Source organism: Terrapene carolina, unplaced genomic scaffold, assembly GCF_002925995.2.
Source record: "Terrapene carolina triunguis isolate 2854851 unplaced genomic scaffold, T_m_triunguis-2.0 Scaffold33911, whole genome shotgun sequence".
Lineage (NCBI taxonomy): Eukaryota > Metazoa > Chordata > Testudines > Emydidae > Terrapene > Terrapene triunguis.
The window spans coordinates 8,720,695-8,741,462 of NW_020698262.1; the positions used below are offsets into that span (position 1 = coordinate 8,720,695).

General features: G+C 41.0%; 1 protein-coding gene across 1 annotated transcript; it reads right to left on the reverse strand.

Annotated features, from left to right (window-relative positions):
- Positions 1-801: 801 nt before the first annotated feature.
- MEAK7 (MTOR associated protein, eak-7 homolog) lies at positions 802-17,299 on the reverse strand. Its single transcript, XM_026663734.1, has 7 exons — positions 17,113-17,299; positions 10,014-10,244; positions 9,114-9,258; positions 7,938-8,378; positions 5,176-5,294; positions 3,814-3,993; positions 802-2,814 (listed from the first exon to the last, which is right to left on the reverse strand). Exons 1-7 carry the CDS (start codon positions 17,278-17,280, stop codon positions 2,692-2,694), a joined length of 1,407 nt encoding a protein of 468 aa, XP_026519519.1. The 5' UTR covers positions 17,281-17,299; the 3' UTR covers positions 802-2,691.
- Between the last annotated feature and the right edge of the window lie 3,469 nt (positions 17,300-20,768).

Sequence of the window (20,768 nt, forward strand, 5' to 3'; positions counted from 1 at the left end):
TGAACTGCTAAAATATAAAGCAGTTTTCATTCTCTTTGTTTAAACAGTGTTGAGGGGGCTGGGCTGGGCAAGGTTAGTGTGGCAGAATACAACTTTTGCAATACATAAGCATTCTGTCAGCAATTACAACATCCAAAGTTCCTTATTCACTTACCAGGAAGTGCCTTGTGTCAGCATCGTCTTGCTGGGCAAGTCTGTAAATAGATCCTCCTTCAGAACACTCACTCAGAGCACCACTCTGTTCCATTTCTCTCCCCCACCAACCACCTTCACCTTATATGATCTGATTTAAAGATAAAAAAGCCCAGCTCCTCAAAGGTCACAAATCACAGGCCTTCAATGCAGTCAAATGCTACGCTGATTTACAGCAGGATGTTGCCCAACATGAATTTCCTTGACAATACCAGCCCTAGTTCCAACAAAGACAAGTCAGCTCTTCAGATATTAAGTTTTTGGTGAAGAGCAGGTTTCTGCAAATCACTTAACAAAATTAAATCCAACCAACCAACCACAATAGCTATTCTTTGGTGACAATAGCCTCCACTTGTTCCTGCTTACCATAAACTATGAACTGGCTCTGGTTTGCTTAAAAACTGCTTCAAAAAAAAAAAAATCCCATAGATAACTTACTAAACTTTTCTTCTAAAAGATTCCAGAAATGCAGCAATCTCTGGGGTGGAACCCAGAAGCTATTTTAACAGCGCTCAGTCACACTACCCAATCGTCTAGTACAGACAGAGAATAATAGCTAATTGAAATTGTTGGGGAAATTTCAGGAGGCAGGATGTAAAAATAACACTGTTACAGAAAGAACCAAATACATTTATTAATTGATCTTGTACAGCAGTTCTGTTACATATCATTTAAAATGATTATAAAAACATTCAGAGAAGAAAACAATTGTGTAAAAAGTTCAGTATAATTAACGTGCTCAAAATTCTGTGTTGAGTAAAGACTCTGGAACCTAACTTGATCATTTAGATAAACACACAATATTAGCTTACCCTTCCCAACCTATACTGATGAATAGGTACCACATATACGCTAACCATTATTATGGGTAGGGTACAAAATGCAGAGATGATTACCGGGGTCTACAGCAGGAGGGATTTGTCCATGTTCCCCTTTCAACAATAATTTTATATATAGTAATCATGAATACCACCTACTTCTCACATTATAAAGTGAAGACATAAATACAAGCTAATTTGAATGTCCTACTTTGGCACCCAATGAAGAAGCACCAGATAGCTAAGGATACACTAGAAAATACTTTCAGGGTGGCATTAGAGTTGATTGGACCCTGATCATATACACTGTTAAAGTATATTTTATGCACCATGCAGTGTCAACAGTGAACACCTAGACCCTTTATATGACAATGAATCCAGTCTAATACAAAGATGCTTTGATGTGATCTTCTGCTTTACTGGGAGAAAGATTCCTCAGTCATACATATCAATAAAGAGATCAAGACTGATTTTCAATTCCCCATGTCACTTGCTGGGGCGAAAATTCTAGTTCTCAGTAGAAGTGAGTTTGTTTGGCGAGTAAATTACATAGCTAGAGGGTTAGCAATACTCAAAGTACTGAAATATTGATAGCTATGAATGGATTCTAGTAGAAAAAAGCCCTGAATGTGACTGATTGATTGTAGTTACTCACCAGCACAGATGAGTGTTGTAAATAACAGAGAAGGAGCTAATCAGAGGTCAAAATATTTTTTTAAAAATGAGTGATCATTGATTTCATTGTAACAAAATCTGTAATAAGACATTAACTCTAACGTTTGTATAGGTTTTTAGTTGTATGGCTCCTTATGGCGTAATCGCGCACTCCAGTCTCAAGCGAGACTACCTCTGATGGCATTTTCCAAGAGAATTTCCATTGACATCAATGGGAGTTATGCCTGAGTAAGAACCACAGGACTGGGCCCACTGATAGAAGTCTTTGTGGTTGAATCCCTGAATGGCTGTTTTACAAAGGGCCAAATTCTGTGCTGGCTTATTAATTAAGTGAAACTTCACTCAAATGAAGTCTAGCAAAAGTCGGTGCAGAACTGGATGCAGTCTATCCAGAGTTCTATGTTTCTGTGTACAATCCACATACCGTAATTTATAGAAAAGCTGAGCTTAGAAATAGATCCTAATTTGAAGCAGCTTTTACAGCAACAACGCAAATGAAGCACACCCTTTATAAAGACTGAACTGGACTGTTCTACAGATCCCATTTTAAAATGTTAACAACTTGTACGCTGCACAGACATTTAAATAATGAAGCCGATTTCACTGCATGCAAGGAATTATTTTCAGCTGAGATATCAAAAGCTTGTTTGACATCTTTGAAATTCTATATACAGTAAAAGTTAATACTCCATGTGACTAAGCAGCAATAATAATATTTGTACTTAATATCTGCATGCAGAGAGGAAAATGAACCTATTGCAAATGCTATTACATTTATTTCCAGCTACAACCAGGACTTAGACAGCTATCTAAATTCCCACTCTTCCAAAAGAAACCATCTGCAGTCATGACATCTTCCTGGACCTAACTATTACGCGAATACTCTTTACACTGTATTTTTGTTTCAGCTAATTACACAAGTGGAAACAGATGACAAAATATCCTGTCCAAGGAATATCAGCACTAGATGGGATCAGGCAGAACAATCCAAGTCACATGGGTCATCTTAGTTGTCATCATCATCTTCAATCTGCTCTCGCAAACCATCGCTCTGACGACTTTTTCCAGACATTTCTAACAAGGCGTGAGCCTCGGGGTCTGTATCCAGGATGCTCTTCTTGCCCTTTAGCTTAAACAAAATCGAAAAGGCAATTTAAAATGTCATCACAAATGTCAACAAGGTCAAGTCACAAGTAAATTAAGCTTGAATATCCATAAGCTGCTTGTTTGGTTTTAAAGATTGTTATGATGATTTCCCAGGTGCATGTAAACGGAAAAGATTCACTAGGACATACCAACTACTTTGCGCCGCTCCAGTGACACAAGACAGCTGTAAGGTTGGCTTAGCAGGCCAGTTTACTGTTTATGGTTGCTTTGGGTCACAAACCAGTCAGAATATACTGGTTAATCTGACCCAATATTTCAGGTGCAGACGTGAACTTTTAAGTGATTCAAATACAATTTGACAGTCTTCCTAAAAGACTAGTTCTGTTTCTATTTCCAGATGTGTGCGCACTGTATAGCCTCTGGGCATGTTTAAATAATGTGAAAAGAAAATATCAGCTGTGTAAAATAGACAATGTAACACACACACACACCCCTGAGGAAAATTTACTGTACAAAGACAGATTTCCCAACCTGGCCTCAGGAGCAGAGAAACTTTCATACAAGTTTATTTATGCATGTCTTAGGCAATAAGACCTTCCCCACTTGTTCTTATTGAAACCAAGCCCCACAGAGATTTCCTGCATCCCTGACTAAATTATGGCTCTCTTGATTCCCTTCTCTTTAACACCCGAAATAATCCCACTCCCTCTTTGATATTTACATGCTTCAAATATATAGCATCATAGAGTTATTTTAAAGGATTACAATAGCACAGCCAATGTTTCATACAGACAGCTGCAGTAGTCGTGGTTTGTTCCATTTATGCCTCTTGTTCCAGTTGGCATATGTACTTTATGTGTTTTAAATTTCAGAAAGTATTTAGCTGCCATAGCAATGGGTGCTAGGACAAAAAGTCAACATATTTAAAACATCGTAGAAATATGTTAAATATATTCTCTGTTGTATGTTTCTACACATGTAGGTTAATTTTGCCAACTTTTGAAACACTGTATTCACTTACCATTGCGCTTTTTGGGAGATCTCCCACTGCCCACACCTCCATGGCATCTATTGTAAAGTTTTCATTAGCTGACAGCTGAGGACTGTTGTAGGTGGTACAGCTAGGTTTCGCTCTGCTGTGTCCATTCCCATAGTTACTGTCTATCCAGAGCCCAAAGTAATCATGCTGTCCTCCCATGCCCTGTGAAATAAATCATCACATTAAATACTTATTAAACACACATAAACCAGAAACTAGGCCAGGGCTCAGGGGTAGATTGTAAGGTGCTAGTTTCAGTATTTATGGCCAAATTTCCAAAGCTGGTAAAATGGGGCATTTCAAATCAGCTTGTGTTTACATATCCAAATTGAACCTTTGTGTGTGCAAACTATCTGTACAATACCCACCTTGCATGTCGTACAGGAGCATGACAATTCTGCAGCCACATCAGCTGTACCTTGCTTTGGAAATGTAACCCGCTATGTAGTCTAACAGCTACTGTTTGTTTGACAACATGCCCGTTTTAACAAGGCGATACCCATTTTAGCCAAGACTTTCCCATTTAAAGCAACAAGTACAATTTGATGTGGTCTTTCTTTAAAGCAAGATTTCACTCGGATGCAGTGATTACTGAAGTAACTATTGAGGCAATGCTGACACATTCTGTCTTAAAACATTTGCCTGCTTGTTTAAAGTAACTGAAATCCACCATGGTGCTGAGGACTCATGCAAAGTCCTCTCCACCTGTAAGACCCTGAACAGAGAACTTCCGGGGGTAGTCACACAGAGACAGACTGTACAACCCTTGTGCATAGTTTTTGATGGGGGCTTCTTTATGCCAGCCATGCATAAACCAGCATGGAGCGTGGCAGTGAGAAGAGACTAAGGATGGATCATATGGATCTTCAATTACGCAGGTCTTGGGAATCTAACACCATGTAAATGGTGTGGACATGTGCAACCAACTCTTCCAGCCAATAGGATGGAGTGGCAGCATCCGGAGGCTGCATGCCAACGTTGAATGTTGTTCCCAACCTGAGGATGGATTCCACTCCTTAACTCCCCCAGAAACTTCACCTGCGCAAAGCCAAGTTACTTGGGTTAGAAATGCATGAAATGGATTTTACCCTAAACGGTTTACTGTTTAAATATGAACATCAGCTGTAAATAATCAGATAAACTGGCATCTTTACTCTGAATGAAAACGTATTAAGGTGAGAAATCCTCACAGTAAAAGTGCTGAGCTAATACACAAGGAGAAAACTTCCTTTAAGAATCATAGCACATGAAATGTCAGCTTAAAAAGGCAGAAACAAATACACAAGACACTTTCAAAGACCAGCCACGAATCTGATTTCCAAACTGTCATTTCTTAGTACTTACGAGTCCATTTGGCATAGTTTGCTGCCCATGATTCAAATACATGTAGTGGTCATTGTATCCAGTGTCCGTGTACACCGCGAGAGAGGGAGAAACGGAAAACAAAAAGCATCTGTTGTCACCTATAAATTGCAGCAGCGTAAAGTGTCGGAGACAAAACAATGGACAAAGTGTGACTTACTTATGAATAGGACAGGAAAGCAAGATCCCAAAAAGCAACAGCAAAACAGTTCAAAAACAGCGCTGATATGTCAGCAGTGCCAGTACTGATGCTCAGTCAAGACACATAGCCAAAGTCTGTTCTCTGTTATAGCTACACAGCATCACAGACATCAATGGGATTGCATGGCTATAAATGAGGGCAGAATCTAGGGATCCTGGGTATGTTTGATTACAATGTAAGGACTGGGCTACCCACAAAACATGCACGGGTTCACCTACATAGTTTTTAAATCCATTTAGTTGGAGCAGTGCAAACCCCTACGTGTGGACACTCTTGGTTCTATCTACGACTGGGATGTATCAATTCAGCTTGATCGACGTAAAAAACACTTTTAGTTAAGCTTGATGCAAGTTTTGTATGTAGAGAAGGCCTAAGGGTCTGATGCTTCAGCGCCTTGCACCTCTTATTTACACCTGTATAAGCGAGGTGTAAAATGCCATCTAATCAGCATGTAGCATATTATCTTTATCTTGCACAGGTGTTTTTACACACAGTACAAGACACTGGCGAATCAGGGCCTACATTTTCACAAATTAGGCCCCAATTCAGCAAAGTATGTGCTTAAGTACTTTGCCAAATCAAGACCTCAGCTAACATTTCCCCTTGAGTTTAAGAAACTCAGAACTAAAAATGTGAAACAATATCTTGGATAATGCCCTACTGAACAGTTGGCAAGGGATCCAGACCGAAAGGTTAATTAAAACCAATAACGTTTTACAAATGAGTAATATGGAGTAAAATGAGCAAATACATAATTTAGGGAGTTGTATTAATAAATGAGAATGTTCAGCAGGGTAAGTTATCTATTAAGTCAATGCAACAGAGTTTCTACTCTCACAAATCAATTTTCTCTGCAAAATTTCACAAGGATTTTTATCAAATCTCATTTTTCCTGTCTAATTTCTCAGGTCAAGGAGTGCTTGATTCAATATCTACAAGTTAAAAAGTGTCCCCTGCAATAAGATGTCACCGGTTTCTGTAACCTGTCTGCCACATCTGTTCTCTAAGGGAGAACATGCGTCTGACGAAGTGGGTATTCACCCATGAAAGCTTATGCTCCAATACATCTGTTAGTCTATAAGGTGCCACAGGACTCTTTGTTGTTGTTCTCGAAGGGCAAGTGCTAAAGAACTGTTGCAAGAATTCTCACCAGAAAAAAACTGTGATAATGCGTGAGGCAAGCTGCATTTGAAAAGAAAATAACTTGGCCATTTAAAATTCTTCAAATCCTCTCCTCTCAAATTCCAACCAACCCAAAGGCACTCATTAACCCACAGGATTAGCAACTGGCATGGCAATATATTTTGTAAATTAACCTGCTGGAGTGAGAGAAACACAAAAATCATATTCAAATGTTACCTTGTATATATTTTTTCTTCAGTTACTACTTCAAAAGCTAAAGTCCCCTCTGCCCAAGTTTTGTAAAGGGAAAATAAAGGGTTCGGCTAGCATGAATGAGAGCTTTTAGATCCAAGGGGAACCCCTTGTTGCTGTATTTTAAACAGGAACATAAATATCCATCTATTCATATACAGAAATATCCATCTGTTAGATGTAAGACCAATTCTGCTGAGCTTCAGCAATGGCATTCCAGTGATACAGAGCAGAATTTGGCCGTGTGTGTGTGTATTGTGTGTGTGTGTGTGTATTGTATTTTTTACTATGTAGAGCAACAGCCAAACAAATGTAAGACCGCCATCTAGTGGACATTTATTTTAATCTATTAAATAATGAAGTTTGGTGGGCCACATTCTTCTCTCATTTACACCAATGGAACTCCAGTGAAGTCTGTGGGTAGAACTGCAAAGATCATTTGTTCTAAGGTATTTATTCTGTGGTCAGTAAGTCCTGTGGATTTAAAAATTGTCAATGAATAACAGATAAAAACTGTAAAGCAACCATCAGTATTGGATCTGAGTTCACAATAAGGCAGAGGAACTAGCCAGATTTTTACCAACATACAGAATTATAATTTCATTTTGAACGTCAGGAAGCAAGCATTTCCTACATTTTAGAGAAGCATAATATGTGTTACCCCAGTAAAATTCCTGAGTTCAGGAAGTGGATATAGAAAGGTATTCCTGCTAAACAACATGGAATGCAACAGATACCGATGAGCCACACATCAACGACCAGTGTGGCTACATTCTGCTCTTGTTAGAGCATCAACCTAGCAGGTGAAGAGACATTTTCTAAGGGAATCAATAAATGAAAGAAAGAATGGTTTGATTAAACTATGTTTTGTAAGGGTTCATCTACTGGATGTTGTCTTACCAATATTATGGGCAACTCTGTATATGAGAAAACAGAAAATAGGGAGTGGAGAAGAACTACAGGGTCAACAAATTATTCTTCCACTGAGACAGATAAGCTTTTGAAATGAAGGCAAAAGATAGCCATATGTTAAAATTTGGAAGAGGACAGAGTCAACGGTCTTGCAAGAGTTCCTTCCCCTTCGCTCCCTTGATAAAGTCTTCATTAACACATGCAATGCTGCTACTCTAAACCATGAGATTTTTCCGAAACATAAAGCAATTCTTACCTTGAAATTGTGGTTTAGCATCCCACGATTGCGATGCAAACCCACCAAAGATATATCCATCCAAGTCCTTTAAGACCAATATACAGGGACCCTTGTTTATGATTTGCCCACACAGCTGTGAAAAACTTTCTCCGTGAACCCGAGAAGAAAACAAAAGCCTCCACTTGAGCTGTAGCTCCGAGGGGAGCTGGGAGTTGATGTATATGATGGATGGGATGTCCAGAAAACTAACAAAACTTCTTCCGTTGATGCCCTTGCACTCTGGAACCAAATTGACTAGGTCTTCAGCGTGATCTGGGAGTGAATGCAGGACAAGGAGCCCCTGCCTGACGATAACACTGAGGAAAGTAGAGATCTGTGGAACTTGGAACACCCAGTTCTCAATGGTACTTTGATCACACATGGCATCCATGAGAGGCGGTCCCACAAGTTTCTTCCCATCTACATAATGAACACATTAACACAAGATAGCTTGTACATTTCTCACAAGGGATCTGCAAAGCTGCTTATAGCATCCAAGTCTAGATCTTCCCCTAAGTATATAATTACCTGCCTTCTAATTTTTTACAGTGGAAACACTTAGTCACATTTGTTCATTATTTGAATATTAAACTGTATATGGAAGGAGCTAATACTGTCCACAAGATTCAGTAAACGTATGCGTTGGAAAGGGGCATAGCTCTCGGTAACTTGGGACAGCCTCTAGCTGTGTTGGAAAGATGGTTGAGAAATATGATGTCTCAGTTATAACGGATCAGATGGCTTCTACAAGATGAAAGCTCTAATACCGTGGCATAGCAAAGCATGATCTTTGTTCATCCAGCAGAAGCAAAGACTGCCATAAATGGATATAAATGCACCAAAACACCAATCAACTGTAAGCCAAGTAATTCTACAATGGTGACGAGGCCTAATGAGATAAAACACAGAGCGATAAATCTGCATGACTACAAATTAGATTGAATTGGGAATTGAAATCCAAACTGCTCCTGGATTCCATCAGGAAGTGTAGGTGGATAATTAACATCCCCAGATCTGAATTCAACCCTCTCATTTTGGTTCTTGATCTGAATTTCTAACTTCAGGTCAGAGAGAGCAAATACCTTACAAGAATAGCTGACTCTGCAAGATTTCCACCATTTTGGCATAAATTATTTCAGGATTTTCACTGCTCACCTTCAAGTTTCAGTTCTGATAACAGCTGAGAAACCAGAGCCTTTACTCCACTGGCAGGATCTTGAGTCTTCTCCAGATTCCAGCCCTTCAGCAGATTCCTGTAGCTCAGTACATGAACTACGGAGGTGATCAGATCCTCTGTGAACTTGAAGGGCATAACATTGCCATTACAACCTTAATTCCCTATTTAAAAGAAAATTGCCAAGAACACCACAGAGCACCCCACAAGGGCATTAATCGGTGCTTATCGCAGTGGTCTGGGTGATATGGACGTCGTTGCCATATGTAAATGTTATGAATAACACCTGTCTGCTATAGTTAAATTTCATAAATAATCATAGTTCGCATTTGTTAAACACCCTTCCCCCAATGATCTCAAGCATAAACCTTAATTCTCAAACATCCTTCCATGGTATAGTAACTATTAAACAACTTTTACCGATGGGTAAACTGAGAAGAAACAGAGGGTCAGGCAGTGTCATTTAAAATCTAGCCCATATTGGGGGTGAAGTGGAGCTACACTGCCCCCAGAGGAACTTGGGAGTGCTTGGGCTGCATCATCCCGTTTGTTTGTGAAGCTTGTTCTCCCTTTGGGCTACTCTACACCCCCTTTAGGTGTGTGAACCCTGAGTGTGCCTCGAGGGAGCAGTCTATATGCTCCTCCCAGGGCAGCCACTGACTCTTGAGACAGGGTGACAGGGGGCAGAGAGGAAAAAGCCTACGTACTTCCATCCCCACAGCACACCTGCACTACTGCCATACGCAATCTGGCCCTCAAATGATTTGCCCAAGGTCAGAGTGAGTGAGCCTGAATCCCAGCCTGGGGCTCTAACCACTACCTCCCCAAAACATTGAAGAACACAAAAACCAAACTACACACAAATGATTTTTTTCCTTTACCTCTTGGATTTGTTTTCCCTTCACAGGCCCTTCGGTGCTAGATATCATTCTCATTATTATGCTGCTCTTCTCCTCTACGTTGCCTTTTAAAAGGGCTGACATAAAAATTATGAACTGCTCCTTAACAATCTGTTCACTTGACCCAGGTGACTTCCCAGTCAGGTCAACACTTTTCATTCCATTGTATAGCCTAGAGGTCATTTGCTCTGGTAATGCTTCCTGGACATGGGCCTGTCAGAGAAAGAAGAGTTAAGGACAGATTTTTAACTAGGAAGAACAAGACTTCTATACGCAGCTAAAACAGTCCAGCTGATCTCTGCCTAGGTGTACTGGTTAGGAACTGAATATCCCACTATCTAATATATATTAGAGTGAAACCTTCATAGAAGATCACTTCTCAAAGAGGCAGTCCCCATCTTCATCAACTACTTTATAGTATCCCCAAGGTTTCCAGCAGAATTTTGTAAGACCTTTAGTTATTTAGAAATTAATAGGCATGGGGTTCAAAACAAACAAAAGGAAGTACTTCTTCGCACAACACACAGTCAACCCATGGAACTTGTTGCCAGGGGATGTTGTGAAGGCCAAAGGTATAACCGTGCTAAAAAAAGAATTAGATAAGTTCATGGAGGATAGGTCCATCAATTGCTATTTAGCCAAGATGGTCAGGGATACAACCCCATGCTCTGGGAGTTCCTAAACCTCCAACTGCCAGAAGCTGGGACTGGAAGACAGGGGCTGGATCGCTCAAAAATGCCCTGTTCTGTTCATTCCCTCTGAAGCATCTGGCACAGGCCACTCTCAGAGACAGGATACTGGCCTGGATGGACCACTGGTCTGACCCAGTATGGCCGTTCTTATGTAAAGGCCAGGGTCATTTTATAGTAACTATCTTAAACTAGAACTTGTAAAAAGTTAAAAACATGCAAGTGAAGGATTTCCGTAAGAAAACACCGTTTCCAAGATCTGTGGCTCAGTTAGTCAGACCAAAGTTTTGAATGTATTATGCCAATTTTTCTTTTTGGATATATAGCTCACAAATGCATTTAAAGAAATAAGTAAGTGAAATTTCCCCCTGTCTAATTTTGCCTCTTATAAACCAAATGCAGACAAGATAATTAACTCTGAAAAGTAACTAGAATGCATGTATAGTAACTACCTTTAGAAGGATTTTTACTCTGCAGAGCAATATTCAATTTAATCATTGGGCCAAATCTAGTTCACCTTACTCATGTAAAGAGTCCACTGATGCTGGACAACAGAAATCAAAGGGACTGATCATGAGAGTAAGAGGAGTAAGATTTGGATTACTGTCTAATTTCTATACAGCTTCATACAATATATCATAGACATATAATATTAAAGGAGATCTCTGGCTCTTGACTTGAGAAGCTTTCACAGTATATAAAATAACTAAAATATACAAAATATATACATACACTAAAACAGAATGTGATTACATAGCATAACACAGGTGAGCAAACTATGGCCCGCGGGTCGCTTGCGGCCTGCGGGATCTTTTTATCCAGCCCTTGAGCTCTGGCTGGGGGAGCGGGGCCGGGGGCTTGCTGCGCTCTGCCCGGCACTCCAGCCGGGGAAGCGGGGCCAGGGGCTTGCCGCGCTCTGGCCGGGGGAGCGGGGCCAGGGCCTTGCCGCGCTCTGCCCAGAGCTCCCAGCCCCCACCTCAGTGATGAGCAGTTCATTTTGAGCACCATCTTCCGGAAAGATTCTTCTGGCATGCTAAACGCCACATTGCACAGGTATGACTTCACCACCCCTACACAGCAGCGTGCCAAATCCCCTCCCAGTTTCCTATGGCCCCACCCTCGAGAGCCTCGAGTGGAGGGAAACCGCCCAGGGGCCGCAGCTGCTCCCGTACTAACTTGGGTGCCTCCGCATGTGGCACAGCTGCCTTGGTGTCACACTGCCAGCAGGGCCCCTAGGAGTCCCTGGTACCGCCCCGTGGAGCCCCCCGCGCGCCACCCCTCATAAGTCCTCTTGCCACACCGCGGTAACATCCCTTACTATATACAAACTTTTAATGAATACAACAGTGCAAACAGAACTCAAAGTACAACAGTAAGAACATTTTTGGGGGGAGGCTGGGGCATAAAGTTACAGGTGAATTTACACCTGCCTCTTCTTGTCCACATGGGTTCTGGGATAGAGTGCCATGGCTCAAAATTGTCAGGGGCACTGACGCCCGACAAATCCAGGCTACAGAGAGGGCCCAGTTTTTTCACAGTGCCTGCCATCTTGTAAAACGGCAGTTTGACATAAGGGCAGCAGTTAGGATTTTCTTTTCTCTTTCAAAAATGAGCGCTGCAAAAAAAAAAAAAAAAAAAAAAGTGGACAGTGAGTGTCGGGTTTTCAACAAAGAATGGAACGCAAAATATTTTTTCACAAACGTGAACTCAAAGGCTGTATGCCTGATTTGTCAGGAAAGCATTGCGGTGTTTAAGGAGTACAATTTGAATCTCCATTTTTCAATGAAACATCTTAATGATGGCAGCAATTTAACAACTGAGGAAAGGGCAAGAAAGCTGAGAAACTCACCACGAACTTAAAAACTCAGCAAAATATTTATGTGCGACGAGCTGCAGTTCAGGAAGCCACTAGAAAGGTAAGTTATATTCTGGCGTTTAAAATCGCTAAACAAAATAAGCCTTTTACTGAAGGGGAGTTTTTGAAAGATGCATGGTTGATGTTGCTGGTATGCTGTGCCCGGAATACCAAAACATGTTAGAGAACATTTGTTTGTCACGAAGAACTGTTACTCGCCATGTAGAAGTGATTGATGAACATTTGGCTTCTGAGTTGAACAAGAAAGCACAGGGCTTTACATTGTTTCCGTTAGTTCTCGATGACAGCACTGACATTAAGGACACAGCAGTTACTGATTTTTGTCAGAGGAATTGACGACAAATTTGAAATCACAGAGGAATTTTAGAATCAATGAAAGGCACAACTAAGGGATCGGATTTATACAAGAGGGTGTCTGGGTGCCTTGAACATCTGAAGCTCCCCTGGAGTAAACTGGCAAACATAACCACAGATGGATCACCAAATTTAACTGGGAAAAATGTAGGACTTTTCAAAAGAATTCAGGACAAAGTAAAAGAAGATGACCCTGATAAAGAGGTGATTTTTCTGCATTGTATTATACATCAGGAGGCCCTCTGCAAAAATGTCCTGGACATTGATCATGTTGTTTGCACAGTAGTGAAAATAGTGAACTAAATAAGAGCGAGGGGACTTAATCATCAGCAATCAATTTCCCTTCTTGAAGACAATGACGCCGAACACCCTGACTTACTTTATCATACAAATGTCCGCTGGCTCAGCCTAGGAAAGATATTGCAGCAAGTGTGGGAGCTCAGAAATGAAATTCGCACTTTTCTGGAGATGCAGAGGAAAGAAAATGATTTCCCTGAATTAAAGAATTCAAACTGGGTGTGCGACCTCGCTTTTGGTGTGGCTACCTTGGCACATTTAAATGAACTTAATGTAAACCTGCAAGGAAAGAATGTGTTTATACACAAATTGTATTCTAGTGTGACAGCTTTCAAAGCTTAGTCTTGTTTTCAAAACAAATTAAGGACAAAGTGTTCGCTTACTTTCCAACAGTGAAATATTTGGGAGTGTCACCAGAGCAGAGAGAAAAGTACAGCAAAATTTTGAGTGACTTGCACGGAGAATTTTCTCATCGACTCTCTGACTTTGAGAAGATAGAGAAGACACTGGAGCTAGTGTCATGCCCACAGTCATTTGACTACAAGAAAGCCCCACAAAAATTACAACTGGAGCTCATTGATCTCCAGTGCGATTCCACCTTGAAGGAAAAGTACAATTCAGAAAAACTGGACGAGTTTTATGCCTCCTTGAGTGAATCAAAGCTCCCAAATATCCGCAAGGTGGCACAGAAAATCCTTGTTTTGTTCGGCTCCACCTATGTGTGAGAACAAACATTTTCCCTGCTGAATTACAACAAATCTCGCTACAGATCCCAGTTAACTGACCAGCATCTCAGCTCAGTATTGCGGATTTCCACAACGAGAATGACACAGGACTTTGATGCCATTTTAAAAAAGGGTGACCAGCTGCAGTGTTCACATTAATCAAAGAGGGCGTGGAAAGGGGTTACGTTTAGTTTAATTATTGTAATACGTTGTTATGATGGTATATTTATAATAGTAAGTAAGGTTTTACGTTTATTTCCACTAAAATGTATCTTTATTAATTAGAGGTTATTTGAATATCTCTGAATTGCTAATTTCGTGAGCATTCATAGCCCACCATACAATTTCCATTCCCAGATGTGGCCCTCAGGCCAAAAAATTTGCCCTCCCCTGGCATAACACCTAAGAGAGAGTATGTAAAGCACTTCACATAATATGTTCAATACCTTGAGCCTAATTCATCTCTCATTTACACTGGTGTAAAACAGCAATAACTTCACTGCAGTCAATGTACTTACACTGGTGTAAAAGCATCAGAGATCAGAATCAGATCCCTTCAGTGCAGTGCCCTTCCTAGTCGTCCCTGTGAAATAAATGGCCACACTCCTTAGACATCAATGGAAGCTGGACCACATGCTATATGTACAGCAAAGCCAATATGTAGGGCTCAATCCCACTCCCATTGACGCCAATGGTAAAACTCCCATTGATTTCAGCCAGAGCAGAACTGGAACCCACAGTCTTGGGGCAGGTATACACTAAGGCTTAAGTACACCCTCCTCCCCCTCCCCCACGTGACGCAAGTTACAGCAACCCAAGTGCTGTCCACACTGGCACTATGCCGACGGGAAAGCGCTCTCCTGTCGGCGTACAGCATCTTCATCAGACACGCTACAGTGGCGCAGCTGCATTAGTGCACCAGTGTAGAGCTTCTAGGGAAAACCCGCCCTTAGACATTATAGCCTATTATATCAAGAGAGGGACTGACACTTAGGGTACTGGTACGTTCAAGAGGTTTTCTAAAAGTGTCATAGGATCTTGAAGTGAGACAAGTAGCAGGAACTCACGCCATGTCTACACTATGGGTGCTAGAGTGCACAGCTGCAGGGCTGCCGTATGCCACTATAGGGTGTAGTGTATACACGTCCTATATTGATGGAAGGAGCTTTTCCGTCGATATAGGTAATCCACTTCCCCGAGCAGTGGTAGCTAGCTCGACAGAAGAATTTTTCCATTGACCTAGCTGTGTCTACACCAGGCGTTGGGGGGGCTTAATTACACCACTCAGGAGAATACATTTTTCCCCATCCATGGGTGACGCATCTAGGTTGATGTACATTTTAAGTGGAGATCAGGGCTTAGCTAAACATCTTACCTGAAGGCTGTCGCCCCTTCACAGTGCAAAATTATTTGTTTCCCAGATCCCTTCACCACAATTACTACTGCATTGTTTTGTCACACTGGTAGATATGACATTTATTAGATTTGAATTTTTTTCCAAAAGGATGCCTAATAAACATTTAAAATACATTTACACCTATGTTTGTATTTGGAATCCTTTTCTAGAATGGTATGAAGAGAACTAATTACATTAAATTACAAGGGCCATGGATCTCTTGAGAAGACACAAAATAGCAATGTCTGTTGTATTCTTCACCGTGTCCACTCATTATTATTATTTGTACTATGGTAACATCTAAAACTTTATTGTGCTAGGCAGTGTAAAAATGTAAAGTGAATAACAGTTGCTGTCCCGAACAGCTTTGGCACCGATTTTTAAAGGAAGCTAGGTGCTTTTGAAAATCACACTGGGCATCTATCTACATTTTTAGGTGTTAAATACCTTTAAAAAACTGGCCCTTACAATCTAAGGGTAGATCTACACTTACGGCAGCATGTAGAGTACAGACACTGCACGCTCAGTTAGCATGAGTTTAAAGAGCAGTGTACAGTGCGAGGCACAGCTTAGGCGAGTAGAGTAGAAGCATGCCAGAACCTTAGGGTAGATACCCTACACGGCTCTCTTCATGCCCCAAGCAGTGCATGCCACATCTACACTGCTATTGTTAGCAGTGGAGTGTCCCTCTGGCTCCCCTCTGCCACAGCCATTCCCCATCGCCGGGAAGATTCTGGCCATGGGAAGATGCTCTGGCAGAGGAGAAGCAGTGGGGAAAGGCTCCAGGAGCTTCCCGCTGCTGGAGACTGCCCCAGCCACCTTCCCCCTGGCAGAGCCTTTCACTGCTGCATGTAGTTACACATTCCCTAAATGTCGCTGCCAGTGTGGACAAGGACTACACTGATAATATAGTCAAAAGGGTAGCTGGGAAAACAGAGGCATAGAGAGGGGATGTTACTTGCCTAAGTTCACAGAGCAAGTTAGTGGCAGAGCTGGGAAGATAAGCGAGGTCTCTTGGCTCCCAGTCCAGTATCCTAGTCACTAAACCACATGCCCCTTTTCACTGAGCTCTTATTTAACGGATCCTATTCTGTAGTGTATATTAAAACACACTTTTAATATGACTTCAGTTTAGACATTTGACTGCTGTCACACTAAAGTTGTCAAATGCTACAAAAATATTTTTCCTCCTTTTACTTGATTAGAAAATTAATGCAAAGTTAATCACAGAGTGTAATATATGTTAATTTGCTAAAACAGACAGCCTTGGCTTAATCACGCAAAATTAAATGTTCTCACTTCAGCACAAGGGTGAAGATTAGTGGCTGTGAGTGCAGTCAAGAATGACATAACCAAACATGATCTATTTATGTTACAACTTGCCAAGAAATTCTGTAAATTACAACACACCCATAAATTCTGGGTAAGAGAAATATTCTCTCCATTTGTTGGCTTCTGCAAAACATATTCATATTGCTGCTAAGATACATCGGAATCAGACCTGTTGTTTATTCAGTTGGGTGCAATTGAAGAGATATTGAGTACAAATAAACCTCAGTTATTAATAATCTTGAACTGTAAGAAAAAAATTAAATATATCCTTCCCCCTCAAAAAGAAATATTTAATATGCAATTAAAATGAAATAACACCTAAAATTAACTACCCATGAATCTCTATTTCTTCTCTAGAAAAATATTCAATAAATTACATTACAGACATGTTAAGCATGACAGATTTTCTTGCCTTTAACATTGCCAGGGTTACAGCTTTTCTGGTAGCTTTTCCAATCTTTACTCCTCCGGATCCATCCGACCCAGATAAGGTATCAAATACTCCATCTATATCTGTCTTTTCCTCAGGAAGAAACCTTGAAAGGTGGGTCTCATAGCAACTGCTTTCCACATTTCCCATCTTTTCAAAAAAGTGATGGAATCCTATGATGAAGAAGAAAGGAAAAAAGGATAAAAGCATGGGAAAAACAAGTAATTTGGGGGGGGGGGGAAATACCTCAACACTGAATAGAAAAAACTCCTCACATATATGTGCAAGTTTTGTGAAGGGGGTGGGGGGGAATAATCAAATTAGTCATAAAATATCACCATTAGGACTCTGTGAAAGCAGAGATTGAACACACTTGAAGAAAAATGTGACCATTAAATATGATTTAAAAAAAAACAATATGTAGTGTAAGTTGCACACTGAGCCCACCCTTTCTACCAATACAAACATAATTTGGGGCTTATCAAATGGGAAAAACAATATGATTTAATGATTAAATCAGCTTCAACGGAGTTAATGTAAAACTGTGAGTTGGAATACATCAGTAAATGCAAGTGAACAAGTTGGTTATGGAATCTTTATGACTGATTATGCTATTTCTTTCTGATGGGTTTATGGACTAAAGCCAGCTCTGCCAATAGAACATGACAGGAAAAAAAACATCGGTCATAGGTAGGGTCTCAATGAAGGACAGCTGATATTTTTTTTTTTCTATAGACTGACTTCATAAGTCATTCAAACAACAGCCAAGGAAAATGACATGACAAAGCACTCAGCGATAACGGCTCAAGAACCTGGTTCCTATAGTGCTGGTAACTCATGAGAGATAGTACCCAACCCACAGGACTAAACAAAGCCCCAGTACTGTATTCAGTAGACTCTCCAATGTTAACATGAGTTCCCATACTATTTAGGTAGGTAACCTGCTTGACAATATCCTGATTAGTAGACACGTCCTATGCAAAGGAGGAAGAGAATGGTGCCTTAGTGTCTAATTTTGAACAAGACAGTCATTAAGGACTCTCAGCAAATGAACAGGCCTAGCCCTGGCAGCACAAAGGGACAGCTGCAACTCACATGAAACCAGTTCTCTCCAGAGCTTGAGAGGAAGAAGAGGGGAAAATCTCGATAAAGGAGAACAGCCACTTAAAAACTCAAAGGCTGAGAACTTTGAAAGGGAGGAACAAAAGGGACAGGACATACTTTTGGAAAAAGAGGGGACCTTCTACATTGCCAGAGCACCATCTGAGGCTTGACCAGGAGAAGTGTGGTCCAGGAAAAAGGGGAGTTGGAACCCTGAAAGGACACTGACCGAAATCCCAAAGAACGCTCAAGAGTGATCAGGAAATTGCGTCGAGGCATTTCTTATTTTGCATGGATCTGTATTTCTCTTGTGCTGTCTGAAGTTGAGTGATTGTTTGAGAAATCCTTTTGCAAAGTCTATGTCTATTTGCTTAAACTATCACGTGTCCCTGTAGAGAGTAAACTATAAACCAGAGTGCCCACAAGAGTGAAACTCTGGGGAAAGGAGTGCTTAAGTTACTGGGGATTCTTGGGGCTGGAGCAGCTGAGCTACAGAATCTCATTTCCAAAAGGCACCAGACAGGGGGTCTGTGACCAGGAAGTGTGTCAGAGATGCCACAGATGGTGGCTAGAGTCTACCCAGTGACCAGGAGGAGCTCAAAAGCACACAGGCCCAGCATGTGGGTCCAAATACAGCAGCCAGGTGTGTATCCAGTAGGGGGAGCTTTACCAGGGCTCTGACACCTATTAAGGGATTCATTTTTACCCTGCATGCCCATTAAAGCTAATGGTGTGTACATAAAAATATCAAGGTGGCAGACTCTGAAACATTCAGTCATCTAATCCCATCAACCTGAAATGACAAAAAGAATGATTTAAAAAAAAAAAAAACAGACCAAATGTCAGTCTACATCCCCTAGACCAGATTCTGATCTCAGTTATACAAGAATATACTTGGAGTGAATCTACTCATCTCGGAGCCTCCAGATTTACATCAGCGTCACCAAATTCAAAGCCTAGTCTAAATTTCATTAAAGATGTGTTTTATTCATTTTTAAGCATTTCATTAACCTTTAAGACAAAATGAAATGTATACAAGGATCAATAACCACACAGAAGTTACCCAACACATCCCAGTACTATTCACTGATTTGTGTTAAAATGCACAGCCACATCCTCTACTGGTGGTATAAACGTGTTTTTAAACCAACAGCAAAACATCAGTTCTTTTTATCAAGATCTCCTGATGGAAATACAAATTCATGACTAGCGTATGAAAACGATGAATTACGTAAAGACATTACTACAGAGTGCAGGTCTCTTAAGACAGCCTAAGAGAAGATATCAAGAGTGACAGAAATAGGACTTCTTTGACGTAAAAGACCTAAAAATCTACTCCTCTTGGGGTATATACTGCAGGCCGAATTCTCCACTCCCCTACAAGCACTTGATGCTGTTCCGGAGGTGTAAAAGAGTCATAAAAGGTACTGGATCTGCCCACTGGGAAAGAACTTTACATAGAGGTTTCTTTGGCTAACATATAGCCAACATAACTAGCTCTTTGCCATCTTCCTTCACAGCCGCCATCATAAGCAACATGCTGGAAGTAGGGGGTTAATCTAAGTCCTGCTTTGCTCCAGCTACCCTCAGTTGCCTCAACAGCCACTAAGGGGCCACAGCCACTAAGGGGCACAGTCATGAGGCTGTCCTAAGTAGGCTGTGAGTGGGATGCCTCACAGTATAAAGAGAAACGAAGTGGGTGAGGTAATATCTTCTCTTAGTCCACTACAAGATATTACCTTACCCACACTGGCTCTCTAATATCCTGGGACCAACATGGCTCCAACAATCATGGTCTGGAGAGGTGAAAAGGCAGCTTAAAGCCACCTTTCCTGTACCTCCATTCTGTTTCTGTGTTGAGCATAGTTCAGCCAGGACACTCGATTGGGCTTTGCATATTTTAGAAGATTTGCTAACTTCCATTTAGTTTTTAAAAAGGTATTAGTGATGAACAAGTCTACTTTAGTGGTTGCCAACAAACCTTCTTCACCCATGCTGATTTAGACATGTTTTTTCAAAGTTTACCAACCCTTCTTGGCTTCTCTAGAATCAAAACCCACCCTCCCGGCTGCCACCACCACCCTTTTCACCCTTCTTACTGGAGAACTCTGCAGTCTAAGGCCTGGTCTACACTACGACTTTAATTCGGATTTAGCTGCGTTAATCCGAATTAATCCTTAACCCGGCCACACAACGGAGCCAGTTACTTCGAATTAAAGGGCACTTAAAATCGATTTCTGTACTCCACCCCGACGAGCGGAGTAGCACCAAAATCGATTTTGTTAATTCGAATTAGGGGTAGTGTGGCCGCACACCACCGAATTAATGTGGTTAAAATTAATGGGGTAGTGTGGCCGCACACCACCGAATTAATGTGGTTAAAAACCGAATTAATGTGCTTAGTGTGGCCGCGCACAGTCGAATTTATACAATCTGTTTCCCAAATTCGAATTATCTAAATTCGAATTAATCTCGTAGTGTAGACGTACCCTCAGACAAGTGTAATGGACATTTTAGGGATTTAAAAATTAGACTCC

Bases quoted from the DNA above. Each gene is read 5' to 3' on its own strand.
- MEAK7 (XM_026663734.1), bottom strand. From the start codon at position 17,280: ATGGGAAATGTGGAAAGCAGTTGCTATGAGACCCACCTTTCAAGGTTT. The intron at 5,295-7,937 runs GTAAGAATTGCT...TGCAATTTATAG, and splicing joins TGCTAAACCACAATTTCAAG to GTGACAACAGATGCTTTTTG. The intron at 3,994-5,175 runs GTAAGTACTAAG...TTTATTTCACAG, and splicing joins AAACTATGCCAAATGGACTC to GGCATGGGAGGACAGCATGA.